The 15,612-nt window shown below is 46.1% G+C and overlaps 1 protein-coding gene across 4 annotated transcripts in view; it reads right to left on the bottom strand.

The window, feature by feature from the left end:
* The window catches only part of CEP164 (centrosomal protein 164), a 264,993-nt gene that overhangs the window by 153,874 nt on the left and 95,507 nt on the right, over positions 1 to 15,612 (bottom strand). For 3 of the 4 annotated variants that reach the window (XM_063943313.1, XM_063943315.1, XM_063943314.1), the window contains exons 6-9: positions 10,734 to 10,871; positions 10,549 to 10,626; positions 1,870 to 1,935; positions 1,514 to 1,591 (exon numbers count right to left, since the gene is read on the bottom strand). In XM_063943313.1, coding sequence (XP_063799383.1) covers positions 1,514 to 1,591; positions 1,870 to 1,935; positions 10,549 to 10,626; positions 10,734 to 10,871 — 360 coding nt within the window. Of the gene's footprint in view, positions 1 to 1,513; positions 1,592 to 1,869; positions 1,936 to 8,849; positions 9,361 to 10,548; positions 10,627 to 10,733; positions 10,872 to 15,612 lie in introns of those variants that run through there. The other variant, XM_063943316.1, reaches the window with a different exon arrangement.

The raw sequence follows: 15,612 nt of genomic DNA, 5'->3' as shown, positions 1-15,612 counted from the left end.
CAGGTAGTTTTTTCACACCCCACATAATACCCTCTTTTGTGGTACTTGTAGTATCAGAAATATGTAACACCTCCTTCATTGCCCTTAACATGTAACGTGTGGCCCAAATGGAAAATACGTTTGTTTCTTCACCGTCGACACTGGAGTCAGTTTCCGTGTCTGTGTCTGTGTCGACCGACTGAGGTAAATGGGCGTTTTAAAGCCCCTGACGGTGTTTGAGATGCCTGGACAGGTACTAATTGGTTTGCCGGCCGTCTCATGTCGTCAACGACCTTGCAGCGTGTTGACATTATCACGTAATTCCCTAAATAAGCCATCCATTCCGGTGTCGACTCCCTAGAGAGTGACATCACCATTTCAGGCAATTGCTCCGCCTCCTCACCTACATCGTCCTCATACATGTCGACACACACGTACCGACACACAGCACACACACAGGGAATGCTCTGATAGAGGACAGGACCCCACTAGCCCTTTGGGGAGACAGAGGGAGAGTTTGCCAGCACACACCAAAACGCTATAATTATACAGGGACAACCTTTATATAAGTGTTTTTCCCTTATAGCATCTTAATATATATAATCATATCGCCAAATAAGTGCCCCCCCTCTCTGTTTTAACCCTGTTTCTGTAGTGCAGTGCAGGGGAGAGCCTGAGAGCCTTCCCACCAGCATTTCTGTGAGGGAAAATGGCGCTGTGTGCTGAGGAGAATAGGCTCCGCCCCCTTTTCGGCGGGCTGCTTCTCCCGTTTTTCTGAGACCTGGCAGGGGTTAAATACATCCATATAGCCCCAGGGGCTATATGTGATGTATCTTTTAGCCAGTATAGGTATTTCATTGCTGCCCAGGGCGCCCCCCCCAGCGCCCTGCACCCTCAGTGACCGCTGGTGTGAAGTGTGCTGACAACAATGGCGCACAGCTGCAGTGCTGTGCGCTACCTCATGAAGACTGAAAAGTCTTCTGCCGCCGGTTTCTGGACCTCTTCACTCTTCGGCATCTGCAAGGGGGTCGGCGGCGCGGCTCTGGGACCGGACTCCATGGCTGGGCCTGTGTTCGATCCCTCTGGAGCTAATGGTGTCCAGTAGCCTAAGAAGCCAATCCATCCTGCACGCAGGTGAGTTCACTTCTTCTCCCCTAAGTCCCTCGTAGCAGTGAGCCTGTTGCCAGCAGGACTCACTGAAAATAAAAAACCTAACAAAACTTTTACTCTAAGCAGCTCTTTAGGAGAGCCACCTAGATTGCACCCTTCTCGGCCGGGCACAAAAATCTAACTGAGGCTTGGAGGAGGGTCATAGGGGGAGGAGCCAGTGCACACCACCTGATCCTAAAGCTTTTACTTTTGTGCCCTGTCTCCTGCGGAGCCGCTAATCCCCATGGTCCTGACGGAGTCCCCAGCATCCACTTAGGACGTCAAAGAAAAATATTTTCCTGAGCATAATCACAAAGTCATAGACCGCAATGGCTTACGGAAAATATATAACATCTCTGAGTTATGGGGCAAGAGGGTGTCTTACATTTGGACTGAGTCGTCCTGGAGATAGAGCAGTGATGTCAAGAACTTTCTCAAATGATCGACCACCAAGACCAAAATCCTGCAGGAACCAAATGAAAAATACTGTGTACAAACACATAACAAACATATCAGCAAATAGTTACTGAATGACAGCGACGTGTGAATGTACTGCACCACATAATTTTCTTTTGTTACAAAAAGGTTGGACGTGTTACTGTACATTTATATGACCTAATAGAAAGAAAACGAGGAACATTTATGAAAGTTAGTGCACAGATAACTGGATAAGGAGTAGGTATAACTGGAGATGTATAGGTATAAAGAGGCACCACTGTAGTGTAAAAGTCTGCAGCTCACCATGCTTGCCAGCCCACTGTGGTCAGATTTAGCGAGCTCCTTCACACCTTCACTGGGCTCAGATTCCTGCAAAGAGAGGTCATGTGCTTTAAAACCAAGGGCCAAGAAACAGGGTGCTGCAGCTACAGCAGGTTTACTGAGGAATACAACACACAGATTTCTATCGCTAGTAATACAAAAGCACTCTAAAAACACACAGCAGTCTACCCAAATGGCATGGTCATAAGACTGGAAACACAAAGTTATGAAGCTACGAGATCATATTAAAGAAAAATGGACCCTAAATTAAAAAGGTATGTTTTGGGTGAAGATGAAGCAGATAAAATTAATAAAACAAAAAAACTAAACTGTAATACTTTGCATGTGTTGTTTTCGTTCCTTCGGAGTCCCAAAAGGCTGTTAATGTGTGAAACAAGCCTATAGTAGGTGTATAGGGTAGTGCAGTGAGGGTTTAACACAGCAATCAGGTAATCCTAGCAGATCCAGCAAACAACATCTGCAAAATAAATACAATTTCTAATATAATTGTTTAACTGGTTAAGAAAAAGAGGAGATCCAAGGATTCAAGTGGCTCATAAGGAGATTGTTGGAATTGGAATGCCTTCAACACTAAATTAAAATCCTAAGGGACTTGGGGGGTCATTCAGATCTGATCGCTGCTGTGCGTTTTCACTAATGCGCTCGCGCGTCGGACAGCAACAAAGGGCATCACTGGTCAGCAATGGGATGGTGCGAGAAATCCGTTCACACAGGCGTGCGCAAGGTGATTGACAGGAGGAAGCCGTTTGTGTGTTGTAACTGACCGTTTACATGGAGTGTCTGGAAAAATGCAGGCGTTCCCAAGCGTTTTCAGGGAGTGTGTCTGACATCAGCTCTGGCCCCGATCAGCCGGATGTGATCGCACTGGAGGAGTAAGTCCTGGGCTGCACAGACACTGCATAGGATCGCACACTTGCACAGCGAATATACACTCCCCTGTAGGCAGCGACTATCTGAACGCAGGACAGCGAAATTAGCAGCCCAGCGATAAGATCTGAATGACCCCATAAGTAACACCGAATGGCAGTGTCAAATGTGTCACATACTGTATGCACTTTCAATAAGAGTGTCACCCTCTTCTGGAAATTACTGTATGTAACTACATTATCCTAGCCATTCCCCTCTAGGAGCAGTAGGAAACAAGACAACTGGAAAGAAGTTATTGGAAAACTACTTGTTCTCAAACCAAGTAATATAGTTAGGTTTACTGCCTCCAGATAGGAGTTAAATCACCTGGTTTGAGAACCCCTTCTTTTTAAGAATCATGTTTCAATTAACACATCATTAAAGACAGCTGGCTGAAAAACATTCCTGCAGTTAGCAGATCCTTCCATAGAGGATGAGACCACAATAAGCCCACCACAGAGATAGTCTGTATAAAACCACTGCGTTTGGCCAGTCTAGTTAGGTGGCCCTTATATTTAGATCTTTTCAAGAATATATAGCACCACCACCAATGTTGGGAACACATAATACAGATGAAAGTTCCATGAGACTGAAACGCCTACAGATTCCTGCAGGCCCGGCACTACCCGCTCAGCAAAGGGATGCAGAGCAGGCAGGCACCAGGCTGGAGAGCGCCTCCCTCGCTGCTGCGCCTGGCCTGCCTGCTGCTGCTACTGTCCCTGTCACTGTGTGACAGGCAGCGGTGCTGGCAGCTTAAAGCCTCCTCTCCTCCTCCAGTGACAGTGGCTGATCGGACAAAAAGGGGGCAGAGCTACATGGATAGAGGGCGGAGCTACACAGGACCAAAAGACTGCAGTGCTACAGAGGACATCTTGCTAGCCAGATTGTGATAAGTGAAGGGAGAGTGAGAAATTGTGTGTGTGTGTGTGTGTGTGTGTGTGTGTGTGTGTGTGTGTGTGTGTGTGTGTGTGTGTGTGTGTGTGTGTGTGTGTGTGTGTGTGTGTGTGGTGTGTGGGATGTGAATAAACTGCACTTCTGTGGGCGTTACATGTAAGCTGCGCTACTACTGGCGACGTTACGTGTAAGCTGCGCTACTACTGGGGTGTTATGTGTAAGCGGCGCTACTACTGGGGTGTTATGTGTAAGCGGCGCTACTACTGGGGGTGTTTTAAATGGGGGTACTACTGTGTGGCCACGTCCTTTCCTTGTGAGACCACATCCCTTTTTTGGAGCGAGCTGTCCCTTTGTAAAGTATGGGGGGAGGCCCTGGATTCCTGGTCCATATGCAAGATCTATCCACCATAAGTTTCGGATGAGAAGCTCTCTTGTAGATATCTAGCAGGATTAATGTGTCCACAATCAGACTCAGAGTTTTCCACCTCTGAAATGGCCGATAATGCTATAATATTTTATGCAGTCTAACACATGATCCTGGTGATACCCTTAATTATTATATGAGACTTTTGTGATGTATGTCACTAAAGTGGTGCTGCCTGACTGAATCTAATGGGCTTTATCCATGAGAGAAATTGTCCCTAAACTAGGTGATTTAATAATAATAATAATAATAATAATAATAATAATACATTTTATTTATATAGCGCTCTTTCTCTGATAGGACTCAAGACACTTAACAGAACGAACAAAATACATTACAGAAACAATGAAGAAAAGAAAAGCTTTTTATAAAATACAGAGAGCATGGAGATATCAAAGGGACAATTATGGTTATACTTGAGTAAACAGGAAAGTATTGAGTTCATTTTTGAACACCAACATTAACTCTAGGACACCAAATATCAACTTAAAATCAGCTGGGGACAGACTCCAAAAACATTAAAAATGGCAGCCCAAAGCCCTGAAAGCTACGGCAAAAGGACAGCCCCTGCTAAAGTTGTCAATCCTTGACCACCAAAAAAAAGCGATCAATGAGTCCTAGAAGACAGAGCACTCTGTTGTCTGGTCTGTTGATCGTGAGACTTGGAATGCAGGGAAATGAAAACAGGATTTCGGTATGTACCAGTAAATCCCTTTCTACTATTCCATAGGGGACACTGGAGTATACACTGGGGTATAGAAGGGTGGATGAGAGGAGCCTGGCACTTTAAATTTCTTTAGACGTGTAGTTGGCTCCTCCCCCTCTGTAGCCCACTGGAAACTCACGTAAGATTAACCAAGCCTGAGTGGAGAAGGAAAGCCGACAACAGAGGAAGCAGATTAGAGAAGGAGGAACCAACTAAGAAAAAAAACTATGTACATTGGCCCGAAGAGCCATACAACAAAAGGTGAGAAGCAGAAGTTCAACTCCTGGCATCCCCTGAGGTCCCTACCGGACGTATGGAATGAGCAAAGGCAAAATGAAGGGAAAATTGACAATCGGCTACAGAAGCCCAACAGATAACCAGATGGATGCTCCCGGAATGAGTCAGCTGAGAAGTAAGCCAGCCCAGTTAGAAGACTTTAACAGTGCACCCAGAAAGTATTCACAGAGCTTCACTTTTTCCACATTTTGTTATGTTACAGCCTTATTACAAAATGGAATAAATTCATTTATTCCCTCAAAATTCTACACACAATACCCTATAATTACAATGTGAAAAAAGTTTTTTTGTGATGTTTGCAAATGTATTTAAAAAAAAACTTAGAAATCACATGTACATAAGTATTCACAGCATTTGCCATGAAGCTCAAAATTGAGCTCAGTTTGATCCTGTTTCCACTGATCATCCTTGAGATGTTCCTACAGCTTAACTGGAGTCCACCTGTGGTAATTTCAGTTGATTGGACAAGATTTGGAAAGGAATATACCTATCTAAGGCCCTCATTCTGAGTTGATCGCTCGTTGGCTACTTTTAGCAGCCATGCTAACGCATTGTCGTCGCCCACTGGGGAGTGTATTTTTGCTTTGCAGAAGTGCAAACGCTTGTGCAGCAGGGCACCTGCATCATCATTTTGTGCAAAACAAGACCAGCCCTGTAGTTACTCTTCGTGTGCGTTGATTCTAACGACGGAGGGACGGCTTTTGACGTCACACACCCGCCCAGCGAACGCCCAGTCACACCTGCGTTTTTTCTGCCACGCCTGCGTTTTTCTAAGCACTCCCTGAAAACGGTCAGTTGCCACCCAGAAACGCCCACTTCATGTCAATCTTCCTGCGTTCGGCCGTGTGACTGGAATGTTCGTTAGACTCTGTGCAAACCCACAATGCTTATTGTACCCGTACGACATGACTGCGATCAACTCGGAATGACCCCCTATATAAGGTCCCACACTTGACAGTGCATGTCTGAGCACAAACCAAGCATGAAGTCAAAGGAATTGTCTGTAGACCTCCGAGACGGGATTGTCTCGAGGTACAAATCTGGGAAAGGGTACAGAAAAATATCTGCTGCTTTGAAGGTCCCAATGAGCACAGTGACCTCCATCATTCGTAAATGGAAGAAGTTCGGAACCACCAGGACTCTTCGTAGAGCTGGCCGGACGTCTAAACTGAATGATCAGGGGAGAAGGGCCCTAGTCAGGGAGGTGACCAAGAACCCGATGGTCACTCTGTCAGAGCTACAGCATTCCTCTGTGGGGAGACGAGAACCTTCCAGAAGGACAACTATCTCTGCAGCAATCAACTAATCAGGCCTGTATGGCAGAGTGGTCAGACGGAAGCCATTCCTTAGTAAAAAAGCACATGGCAGCATGCCTTGAGTTTGCCAAAATGCAACTGAAGGAATCTCAGACCATGAGAAACAAAATTCTCTGGTCTGATGAGACAAAGATTGAACTCTTTTGCGTGAATGCCAGGTGTCACGTTTGGAGGAAACCAGGAACCGCTCATCACCAGGCCAATACCATCTCTACAGTGAAGCATAGTGGTGGCAGCACCATGCTGTGGGGATGTTTTTCAGCGGCAGGAATTGGGAGACTAGTCAGGATAGAGGGAAAGATGAATGCAGCAATGTATAGAGACATCTTGGATGAAAACCTGCTCTAGAGCGCTCTTGACCTCAGACTGGGGCGATGGTTCATCTTTCAGCAGGACAACGACCCTAAGTACGCAGCCAAGATATCAAAGGAGTGGCTTCAAGACAACTCTGTGAATGTCCTTGAGTGGCACAGTCAGAGCCCAGATTTGAATCCGATTAAACATCTCTGGAGAGATATGAAAATGGCTGTGCACCGACGCTTCTCATCCAACCTGATTGAGCTTGAGAGGTGCTGCAAAGAGGAATGGGCAAAACTGCCCAAAGATAGGTGTGCCAAGCTTGTGGCATCATATTCAAAAAGACTCAAGGCTGTAATTGCTGCCAAAGGTGCATCAACAAAGTATTGCGCAAAGGCTGTAAATACTTATGTACAGGTAATTTCTTAGTTTTTTATTTTTAATAAGTTTGCAAAAATCTAAAAAAAAACTTTATTCACATTGTCATTATGGGGTATTGTGTGTAGAATTTTGAGGTAAAAAATGTATTTATTCCAGTTTGGAATAAGGCTGTAATACAACAAAATGTGGAAAAAGTGAAGCACTGTGAATATTTTCCAGATGCACTGTGTAAACACAAACACAGAATCTGGTCTGCGCATGAAAGAAGTACGAGAAACATAGACTTGAAGAGTCACAACCATCTCTAGAGGCACGGAACACGCATTAGTAACCAAAAAAACAAGAAACACAACATCTGTATTAATGGGGAAGGCACAGGACAAGGACGCTCCACATGTTTGGCGCCACCTCGCAATGAGCATCGATTCCCCTCTATCGTTGTCCTCTGCCAGCACAGACTGGCTGCGCTGGCAGGCGGTCCGCCATTATTTTTTTATAGGAACGGCTGCGTGTGATGTCACATAGCTGCCCCCGAAACCGATTGGCCACGCCCCCGCAATGCCTCCCCCGAACGCCTGCCACTGTCAATCACCTTACGACATCATCCCTCCAGGATGCGGCCACAAGGAGAAGGATCGCGCACACGCAATTCGGACAGTGCGTGTGCGCAGACTAGATGGACGCGGCTGCTGAGTACAGATGTGCAGCAGCGTCCATCTTTGAATTGCCCCAGAGCCTGTAACGGAGATATAGATTAATAGAGTAATTAACACTATCACCCTTGGGGGTTATGCCCAGCACTTCTTAATATTGCTACGTATAACAGGCAGACACATTTGCTAGTGCCTGAAAAACCTAATGTAGATTGTCGGACAAGGTTTATCCAATCTAAGATATTGTATACTAGATGCTGTATTATCTGTACATTAGGTACAAGGAGAGCATTAATGGTGTAAGTAAAAATGACTTGCAGTCGAGTTGTTCTTTTAATCATGTAAGCATACACAGAACCAACACACACACACACTCACACAATGCTGAATAATGGAGCAATGTTGTTTATAACTTATGACCATCTACTTCTTGATGTGCTGTCCTAATATAATGTTGAACAGACCTTTTAATGTAGCAGAGTAGCTACAGTCTGCATGTCATTCCAGTATCCTGTACAGGCATATGGCATACGCAGTGGCGGAACTTGTGAGTGATGGGCCCAGGCGCAAAAATATAATTTTGTTCACAATATGCAACACAAGTTCACAATATGCAACACAGCAGTGGGTGACAGGGAGAGGCAGGTGACACAAAATCCCCGATAAGGCAGCTAATTGGATAGCCCCTGGCGAAGCCAATTACCTGCGATAAATAACCGCAGGTTATTGGATACCCCCCTTGGTGTCTCGCTTTTCCCTAAAAATACATATTTATTATTTGCCTTCTTTACTGGCCCGCTATTGTAAAGCAGCATATTTACACACTCAATTGAGCATATTAGACTGTCTTTTCAAAGGCAACATTTGGTCAGTGTAGCAAGTTGAGGCACTACCCACTAAGTTCTTATTTAAAGACTACTATACCTAGAGGAGCTATTACACCACTGATTACTACAGAACTGAAAACTAGAAGCAGAAAACAGATCTAGAACTGCAACACCACACTAGTAAGTAGGGGTAGGGTCACAGCATAAGCTTATAAAGTAGATGTAAGGGACTTTTCTTACATCCTGGGCATCGTGTTCCGGGACATGATCCCTGGTACTGGAACATGGCTCTCCAGCTATGGAGGCTCCAGAATTTCCATCCTTAGAATGATTGTCAAAGGAGCCTGGTACAGAGCCTGGTCTGTCTACAGGGTTTTCAGCTGGAGATGTACTGTGCACCAGTTGTACATCCAACTCTCCGGGCTGGTCATTATTTCCTCTGTCCGCTGTGGAGTCTTGCTCCCCATGTGATGAAGAGCCAGCAGAAAGGGGAGACGGGCGCATACTCCAACTCCCCTGCAAACCCTTCTAGAGAGATTATGGGTAGGAATATCATAGTTTCATGTTACCACACAGATAGAGGTGGACAAAAAATGTAAACTAATAATGACAAAGTAAAGAAAACTCTCAAACAACAGAAGATAAAAAGCATTAAACAGGAAAGTGAAAATTCTAGGCACAACCAGAAGCGCTGGTGGAAAAATCAAGTCACATAGACCATTTTTTATATATGAATGTAATAATATTTAATCAATAAGCTGCTACTTAACACAATACTGTGTTACATGTAAAGAATCACATTCTACATATTCACTCCCAATACTATAGTTATCCGGGATCAGTACTAAATGCCGCCGGCCGGAATCCCGGCGGTCGAAATACCAACGCCGGAATCCCGGCCACACAATCCCGACAGGGGTGGCGAGCGGAACGCGGCCCCTTGCGGGCTCGCTTCGCTCGCCACGCTGCGGGCACGGTGCCTCGCTACGCTCGGCACACTATTATATTCTCCCTCTATGGGTGTCGTGGACACCCACGGAGGGAGAATATGTCGGGATTGTGGCGGTCGGGATTCTGGCATCGGTATTTCGACCGCCGGGATTCCGGCCGGCGGCATCTTGACCGCATCCCAGTTATCCTCTACTACCCCATAAAATCCAATCTGAAGCTGAACATTTTATCACATTCATATAATCTTTCTCCACCAGCTCTATATACTCCCAAAGAAAGGATTATTGTAAAGGTAAATGCAAGTTTGGGTTCTTATTATAACAAAAATATATGTAGTGGGAAAGTCTGGGAAGGTTACAGGCAAGTGAGGGTCATAGTCAGGATCACACACACATGCAGGGTGTCCATGACCTCACTACGGCCTGATGGCAAATGCCCGGGAGCCAACTCTTTCTGGCTCTCCTCTTCATCATCACATTTCCCGAGGTTCTGTAGCTCTGGTTCAGAACCCTCGTCTGTGTAGCTGGCTGCAGCGCTTTCATCTCTCCGTTCACTGTCCTGGATAATACATAGAAAAGGAACCTCCACTCCTCAGCCAGTCAAAATAATGACAAAAACTAACTGAATGCTAAATACTTCACTATAGAAGCTGAAAACAAAAGGTTAGAAGTTCTAAAGATTACTATACAGAACAGCGGCTATATGCAAGTTAATATTTTAATGGACTTTACATGATGTTAGATCAATGAAAATCTAGAAACATTCTAAGATGTGCTCCAAAACTTGCCTCTCTTTGTGTCTGCTTTGTTTGACTCATTTTCAATCAAACACTCCACACACAGTATATGATCCTAACCAAAAACAGTTTTGGCTTATAGGCACCATATATTTAGCTTGATAGGCTTTTGACAAACAAATAGCACGGGGTTAAGAATCAGATTCAAATTGATGAAACAAAACTTTGCAAAAAGAATTAATTACCCCTTACCTCATATTCAAAGCCACCACCCAGAGATCCAATGTCCATATGTAGGTTCTTGAGTAGACGAGCAGATCCCCGTGGGCTCTGCAGAGAAATAGTGCAAGTTATAGGTTCTTCCAGGTACAGATTGCCAGCAGACAAATGTTAGCGACTTGTTGTCTGATGTTAAAGGTCAAAGGTCTTGTTCTCACCTCATCTTCGCTCTCCTGGTCACCTTCCTCATCTTCCTCTTCCAGACCTGGCAGGGTGAGGCTCACTCTCTCCTCTGGTTGCTTTGCTGTGGTGCTCTTGATGTATGTTGCTATTTTTTGAGGCTGCGGAGTAGAGAGCTAACGGAAAAAAACCCATAAGAATGATCAGAAGAAACATTCATAATGTTTAAAGTTGAAGTATGTAATACTTTTCAGGATTTGGAGAATAGGAATTTAATACCTACCGGTAATTCCTTTTCTCGTAGTCCGTAGTGGATACTGGAATGACATTAGTACCATGGGGTATAGATCGGATCCATTGGAGCCTGGCACTTTAAGAACTCAATAGTGTGTGCTGGCTCCTCCCCTCTATGCCCCTCATGCAGACTCAGTCTAGGAAAACGGTGCCCGAGGAGACGGACAAACTTTGAGAGAAGGATATATACATAAATAACCGTGAGGCAACGAACCAAGACACAACAGTAAGAAAAGATAGCAGTGCTAACCAGAACAGAGGATAGCAACGCTAACTACAAACAAAGGATAGCAATGCTAATAAAACATGGAACAGGGACAGCAACAGCAGACCCAACCAAGAACACTTACAACTCTGTAAGCAGCAATACGAAGCACTGAGGCGGGCGCCCAGTATCCACTACGGACTACGAGAAAAGGAATTACCGGTAGGAATTAAATTCCTATTTTCCCTAACGTCCTAGTGGATACTGGGATGACATTAGTACCATGGGGAAGTCCCAAAGCTCCCAGAACGGATGGGAGAGTGCTGAGACCCCTGCAAAACCGCTTGACCAAACTGAAGGTAATCTCTGGCCAAGGTGTCGAACCTGTAGAACTTTATGAATATGTTCGAACAAGACCAAGTAGCTGCAATGCACAACTGTAAGGCCAAGACGCCCCAGGCAGCCGCCGAGGAAGAACCCAGCGACCTTGTGGAGTGGGACTGGATAGAACTCGCAGCTGCAATGCTGCTGAAGAATAGGCTTGTTGAATGGTCAACCTGAGCCAACGAGCAATGGACTGTTTAGAAGCAGGACAACCAACTTTGGTAGCTTCATAAAAAGGACAAAAAGCGAGTCAGATTTTCTGTGACGAGCAGTCCTCTTGACGTAAATTTTCAAAGCCCTCACCATGTTCAATTACTTTTGGAGCAATTGATGTGTCAACCTTCACTGGAACCACTATAGGTTGATTTACGTGAAAAGCCGACACTACTTTTGGTAAAAACTGCAGGCGAGTCCTGAGCTCCGCCCTATCCTCATGAAAGATCAAATATGGGCTCTTACAGGATAAGGCCCCCAATTCCGAAACACGTCTTGCAGAGGCTAACGTCAGCAACATGACAGTATTCCAAGTTAGATATTTCAATTCAACTCTTTGCAAGGGTTCAAACCAGTCCGACTGGAGAAAAGTCAAGACCACACTGAGATCCCACGGAGCCGTGGGAGGTACGAAGGGCGGTTGAATGTGAAGAACTCCCTTCAGGAAAGTTTGTACTTCCGGCAAAACTGCAAGTTGTTTCTGGAAGAAGATGGAGAGAGCCGAAATATGGACTTTTATGGAGCCTTACCGTAGTCCCATATCCACGCCTGCTTGCAGGAAGAGTAGAAAACGACCAAGTCGAAACTCCGCAGGAGAATATTTTCTACCCTCACACCAAGCAACATATTTCTTCCAGATAAGGTGGTAATGTTTTGACGCAACGACCTTCCAGGCATGGACCATAATGGAAAAAAACATTGGAGGGGAGACCTTTTCTGGCTATTGGCGTACAAGTTCCAAGCCGTCAAACTAGCCGCTGTAATTCTGGAAAGACGAATGGTCATTGTTGAAAAAGGTCCTTGAGAAGCGGCAGAGGCCAGGGTTCCTCCAGAGACATGGTCAGGAGGTCTGCATACCGGGCCCGTCGAGGCCAATCCGGGGCAATTAGAATTGCCTGAACGCTTTCTCTTTTGAGTCTTTTCAGAACTCTGGGAATGAGAGGGATTGGAGGAAACCGGTATACAAGCCGGTAAGTCCATGGCACCATCAGAGCGTCTACTGCTGCAGCCAGAAGATCCCTCATTCTGGAACAGTAACGACAGAGCTTCTTGTTGAGACGTGTAGCGATCCGGTGAATCTGCGGACAGCACTACCGGTGAACCAGTTGTTGAAACACCTGAGGGTGAAGGCCCCATTCCCCCGTATGGAGGTTGTGCCTGCTGAGGAAGTCCGCTTCCCAATTGTCCACGCCTGGAATGAATATGGCAGTGATGGCCCTTGCATTGGCCTCAGCCCAGAGGAGTATCCTTGACACCTCTCGCATTGTGGCCCTGCTTCTTGTTCCTCCCTGTCAGTTTATGTACGCCAATACCGTCGCATTGTCCGACTGTACCTAGATGGCTTGATTCCGGAGAAGATAGGAGGCCCGCAGAAGAGCATTGTAAATTGCCCCGAGTTCTAGTACATTGATCGGGAGTGTAGATTCCTGACTCGACCACCTCCCCTGGAACTGGGCACCCTGGATCACAGCACCCCAACCTCGGAGGCTGGAATCAGTTATCAATAGGATCCATGACTGGGTACGGAAACTCCGACCCTCCACAAGGTGAGAGACTTGTAGCCACCATAACAGGGAAATCCATGTTTTTGGTGACAGAGTTATACTCTAGCGCAGTGGTTCTCAACCTCGGTCCTCAAGTACCCCCAACAGTTCATGTTTTCCAGGGCAAGTGAAACAATTTGCTCCACCTGTCGGTCTTTTAACATGTGTCAGTGAGTAATGAATACACCTGTTCAACTGCTAGGTGACCTGGAAAACATGAACTGTTGGGGGTACTTGAGGACAGAGGTTGAGAACCACTGCTCTAATGCATGTGCAGGTGAGACCCTGACCACTTGTCCAGCAGATCCAGCTGGAACGGATGAGCATGAAACCTGCCGTATTGGATTGCCCCGTAGGAGGCTACAATCTTGCCCAGTAAGCGAATGCAAACATGAATTGAGGTTTTGCGGGGCTTGAGCACAGAGCAGAACATAGCCTGGATAGTCAAGGCCTTGTACATTGGAAGGAATACCTTCTGAGACACCGTGTCCAGTATCATTCCCAGGAACTGAATGCATTGTGATGGTTCCAGGTGAGATTTACGGAAATTTAGGATCCACCCATGATCCATAAGCAGGCGAGTTGTCAAGTCTATGCTGTTTAGTAGACGTTCCCTGGACACCGCCTTTATTAGGAGATCGTCCAAATAGGGGACTATGTTGACCTCCATCCTGCGTAATTGCATCATCTCCACCATGACTTTTGTGAATACCCTTGGAGCTGTGGAGAGACCAAAGGGTAAGGCCTAAAACTGGAAGTGGTGGTCCAGTATAGCGAACCTGAGGTAAGCCTGGCGAGGACGCCATATGGGGATGTGTAGGTAAGCATCCTTTACATTCAGGGATACTAGGAACTACCCCTCTTCCAGACCGGAGACCACCGCCCTCAGGGACTCCATCTTGAATTTGAACACGCGTAGATATGGGTTCAGATTTTTTTAGGTACAAGATGGGTCATACCAAACCATCCGGTTTCGGTACAACAAATAGACTGGAGTAAAAACCCCTGTTGTGCAACGGAGGAGGCACTGGGACAACAACCCCCATTTGTAGCAGTTTTTCAATGGCGTCTTGCAAGGTAACTCTTGCTATGGGTGAAGCTGGTAAGCTTGACTTGAAAAAAGCTGAGATGAGGTAATGCTTGAAATTCCAACTGGTATCCTTGGGATATGAGGTCCCTCACCCAAGGATCCCGGCAGGACAGTGCCCACACATGGGCGAAGTGCTGAAGGCAAGCTCCTACCTGGAAGTCGCCCTGCTGCTGGGGCCAACCGTCACGTGGAGGGCTTCCTGGATGAGGATCCGGAGGCCTGGTCCAGAGATCCAGTAGCCGCTGCTTTACGGGACTTACCGAGAGTACCACTAGCAGCATTGGAGGCACCTCTGGCTCTTCCTCTGAATCTGGCCACACGAAAGGACTGCAGAGAGGGCCCAGAGTAGGGACGTCTAGCAGGAGGCACAGTAGACGGCACATAGGTAGACTTACCTGCCGTCGCCTGAGAGATCCAATTGTTCAGTTCTTCCCCAAACAAGGCATCCTCTGTAAAAGGAAGATTCTCCACACCTTTTCTGGAGTCAGCATCTGCTGACCATTGTCAAAGCCACAGAGCTCTGCGAGCCGAGACCACGATAGCTGTGGTACGGCCATTGATGAGACATAATTCTTTAACGGTGTCACTCATATAATTTGCAGCATCCTAGATATGCTGCAGTAGTGTAATGATCTCCTCCTGAGGCAGGGAGTCAAACCCCCTTATTAGTTTCTCAGACCATTTTACCATGGCCCTTGAAATCCAGGCACAAGCTATAGTGGGTCGATGAGCTACGCCCACTGCAGTATAAATTGATTTAAGTGTAGTCTCAATTTTGAGGTCAGCTGGGTCCTTGAGGGAGATAGCCGCATGTACAGTCAGCACAATTTCATGTGACAACCTGGACACTGAAGTATCCATGGACGGTGGATTTTCCCATACTGTCCTATCCTCAGAAGGAAAAGGAAAAGAATTCCGTAACCGTTTAGGAGAAATATATTTTTTGTCAGGATTTACCCACGCTTCTTTAAAAAGGGAGTTTAATTCCTTTGATATAGGAAAGGTGGCAGAGGATTTTGGTTTCACATTAAAAAACAATTCCTCTTCTGGTTCTGTCTCCTTATCCGGTATGTTGAGGACTGCCCTAATAGCATAAAACAGGGCCTCAACCCCCGGGGTCAGAGAATTGTGATCTTCCACCTTCAGCTCTCCCTCATCCAGCTCCAGCATGTCAGTATCAGTCAGAC

This window comes from Pseudophryne corroboree, chromosome 10 (genome assembly GCF_028390025.1).
Source record: "Pseudophryne corroboree isolate aPseCor3 chromosome 10, aPseCor3.hap2, whole genome shotgun sequence".
NCBI classification, from domain to species: Eukaryota; Metazoa; Chordata; class Amphibia; order Anura; family Myobatrachidae; genus Pseudophryne; species Pseudophryne corroboree.
The sequence above is the reverse complement of the archived record's forward strand: the minus strand, read 5'-3'. Positions and strand labels throughout refer to the sequence as shown.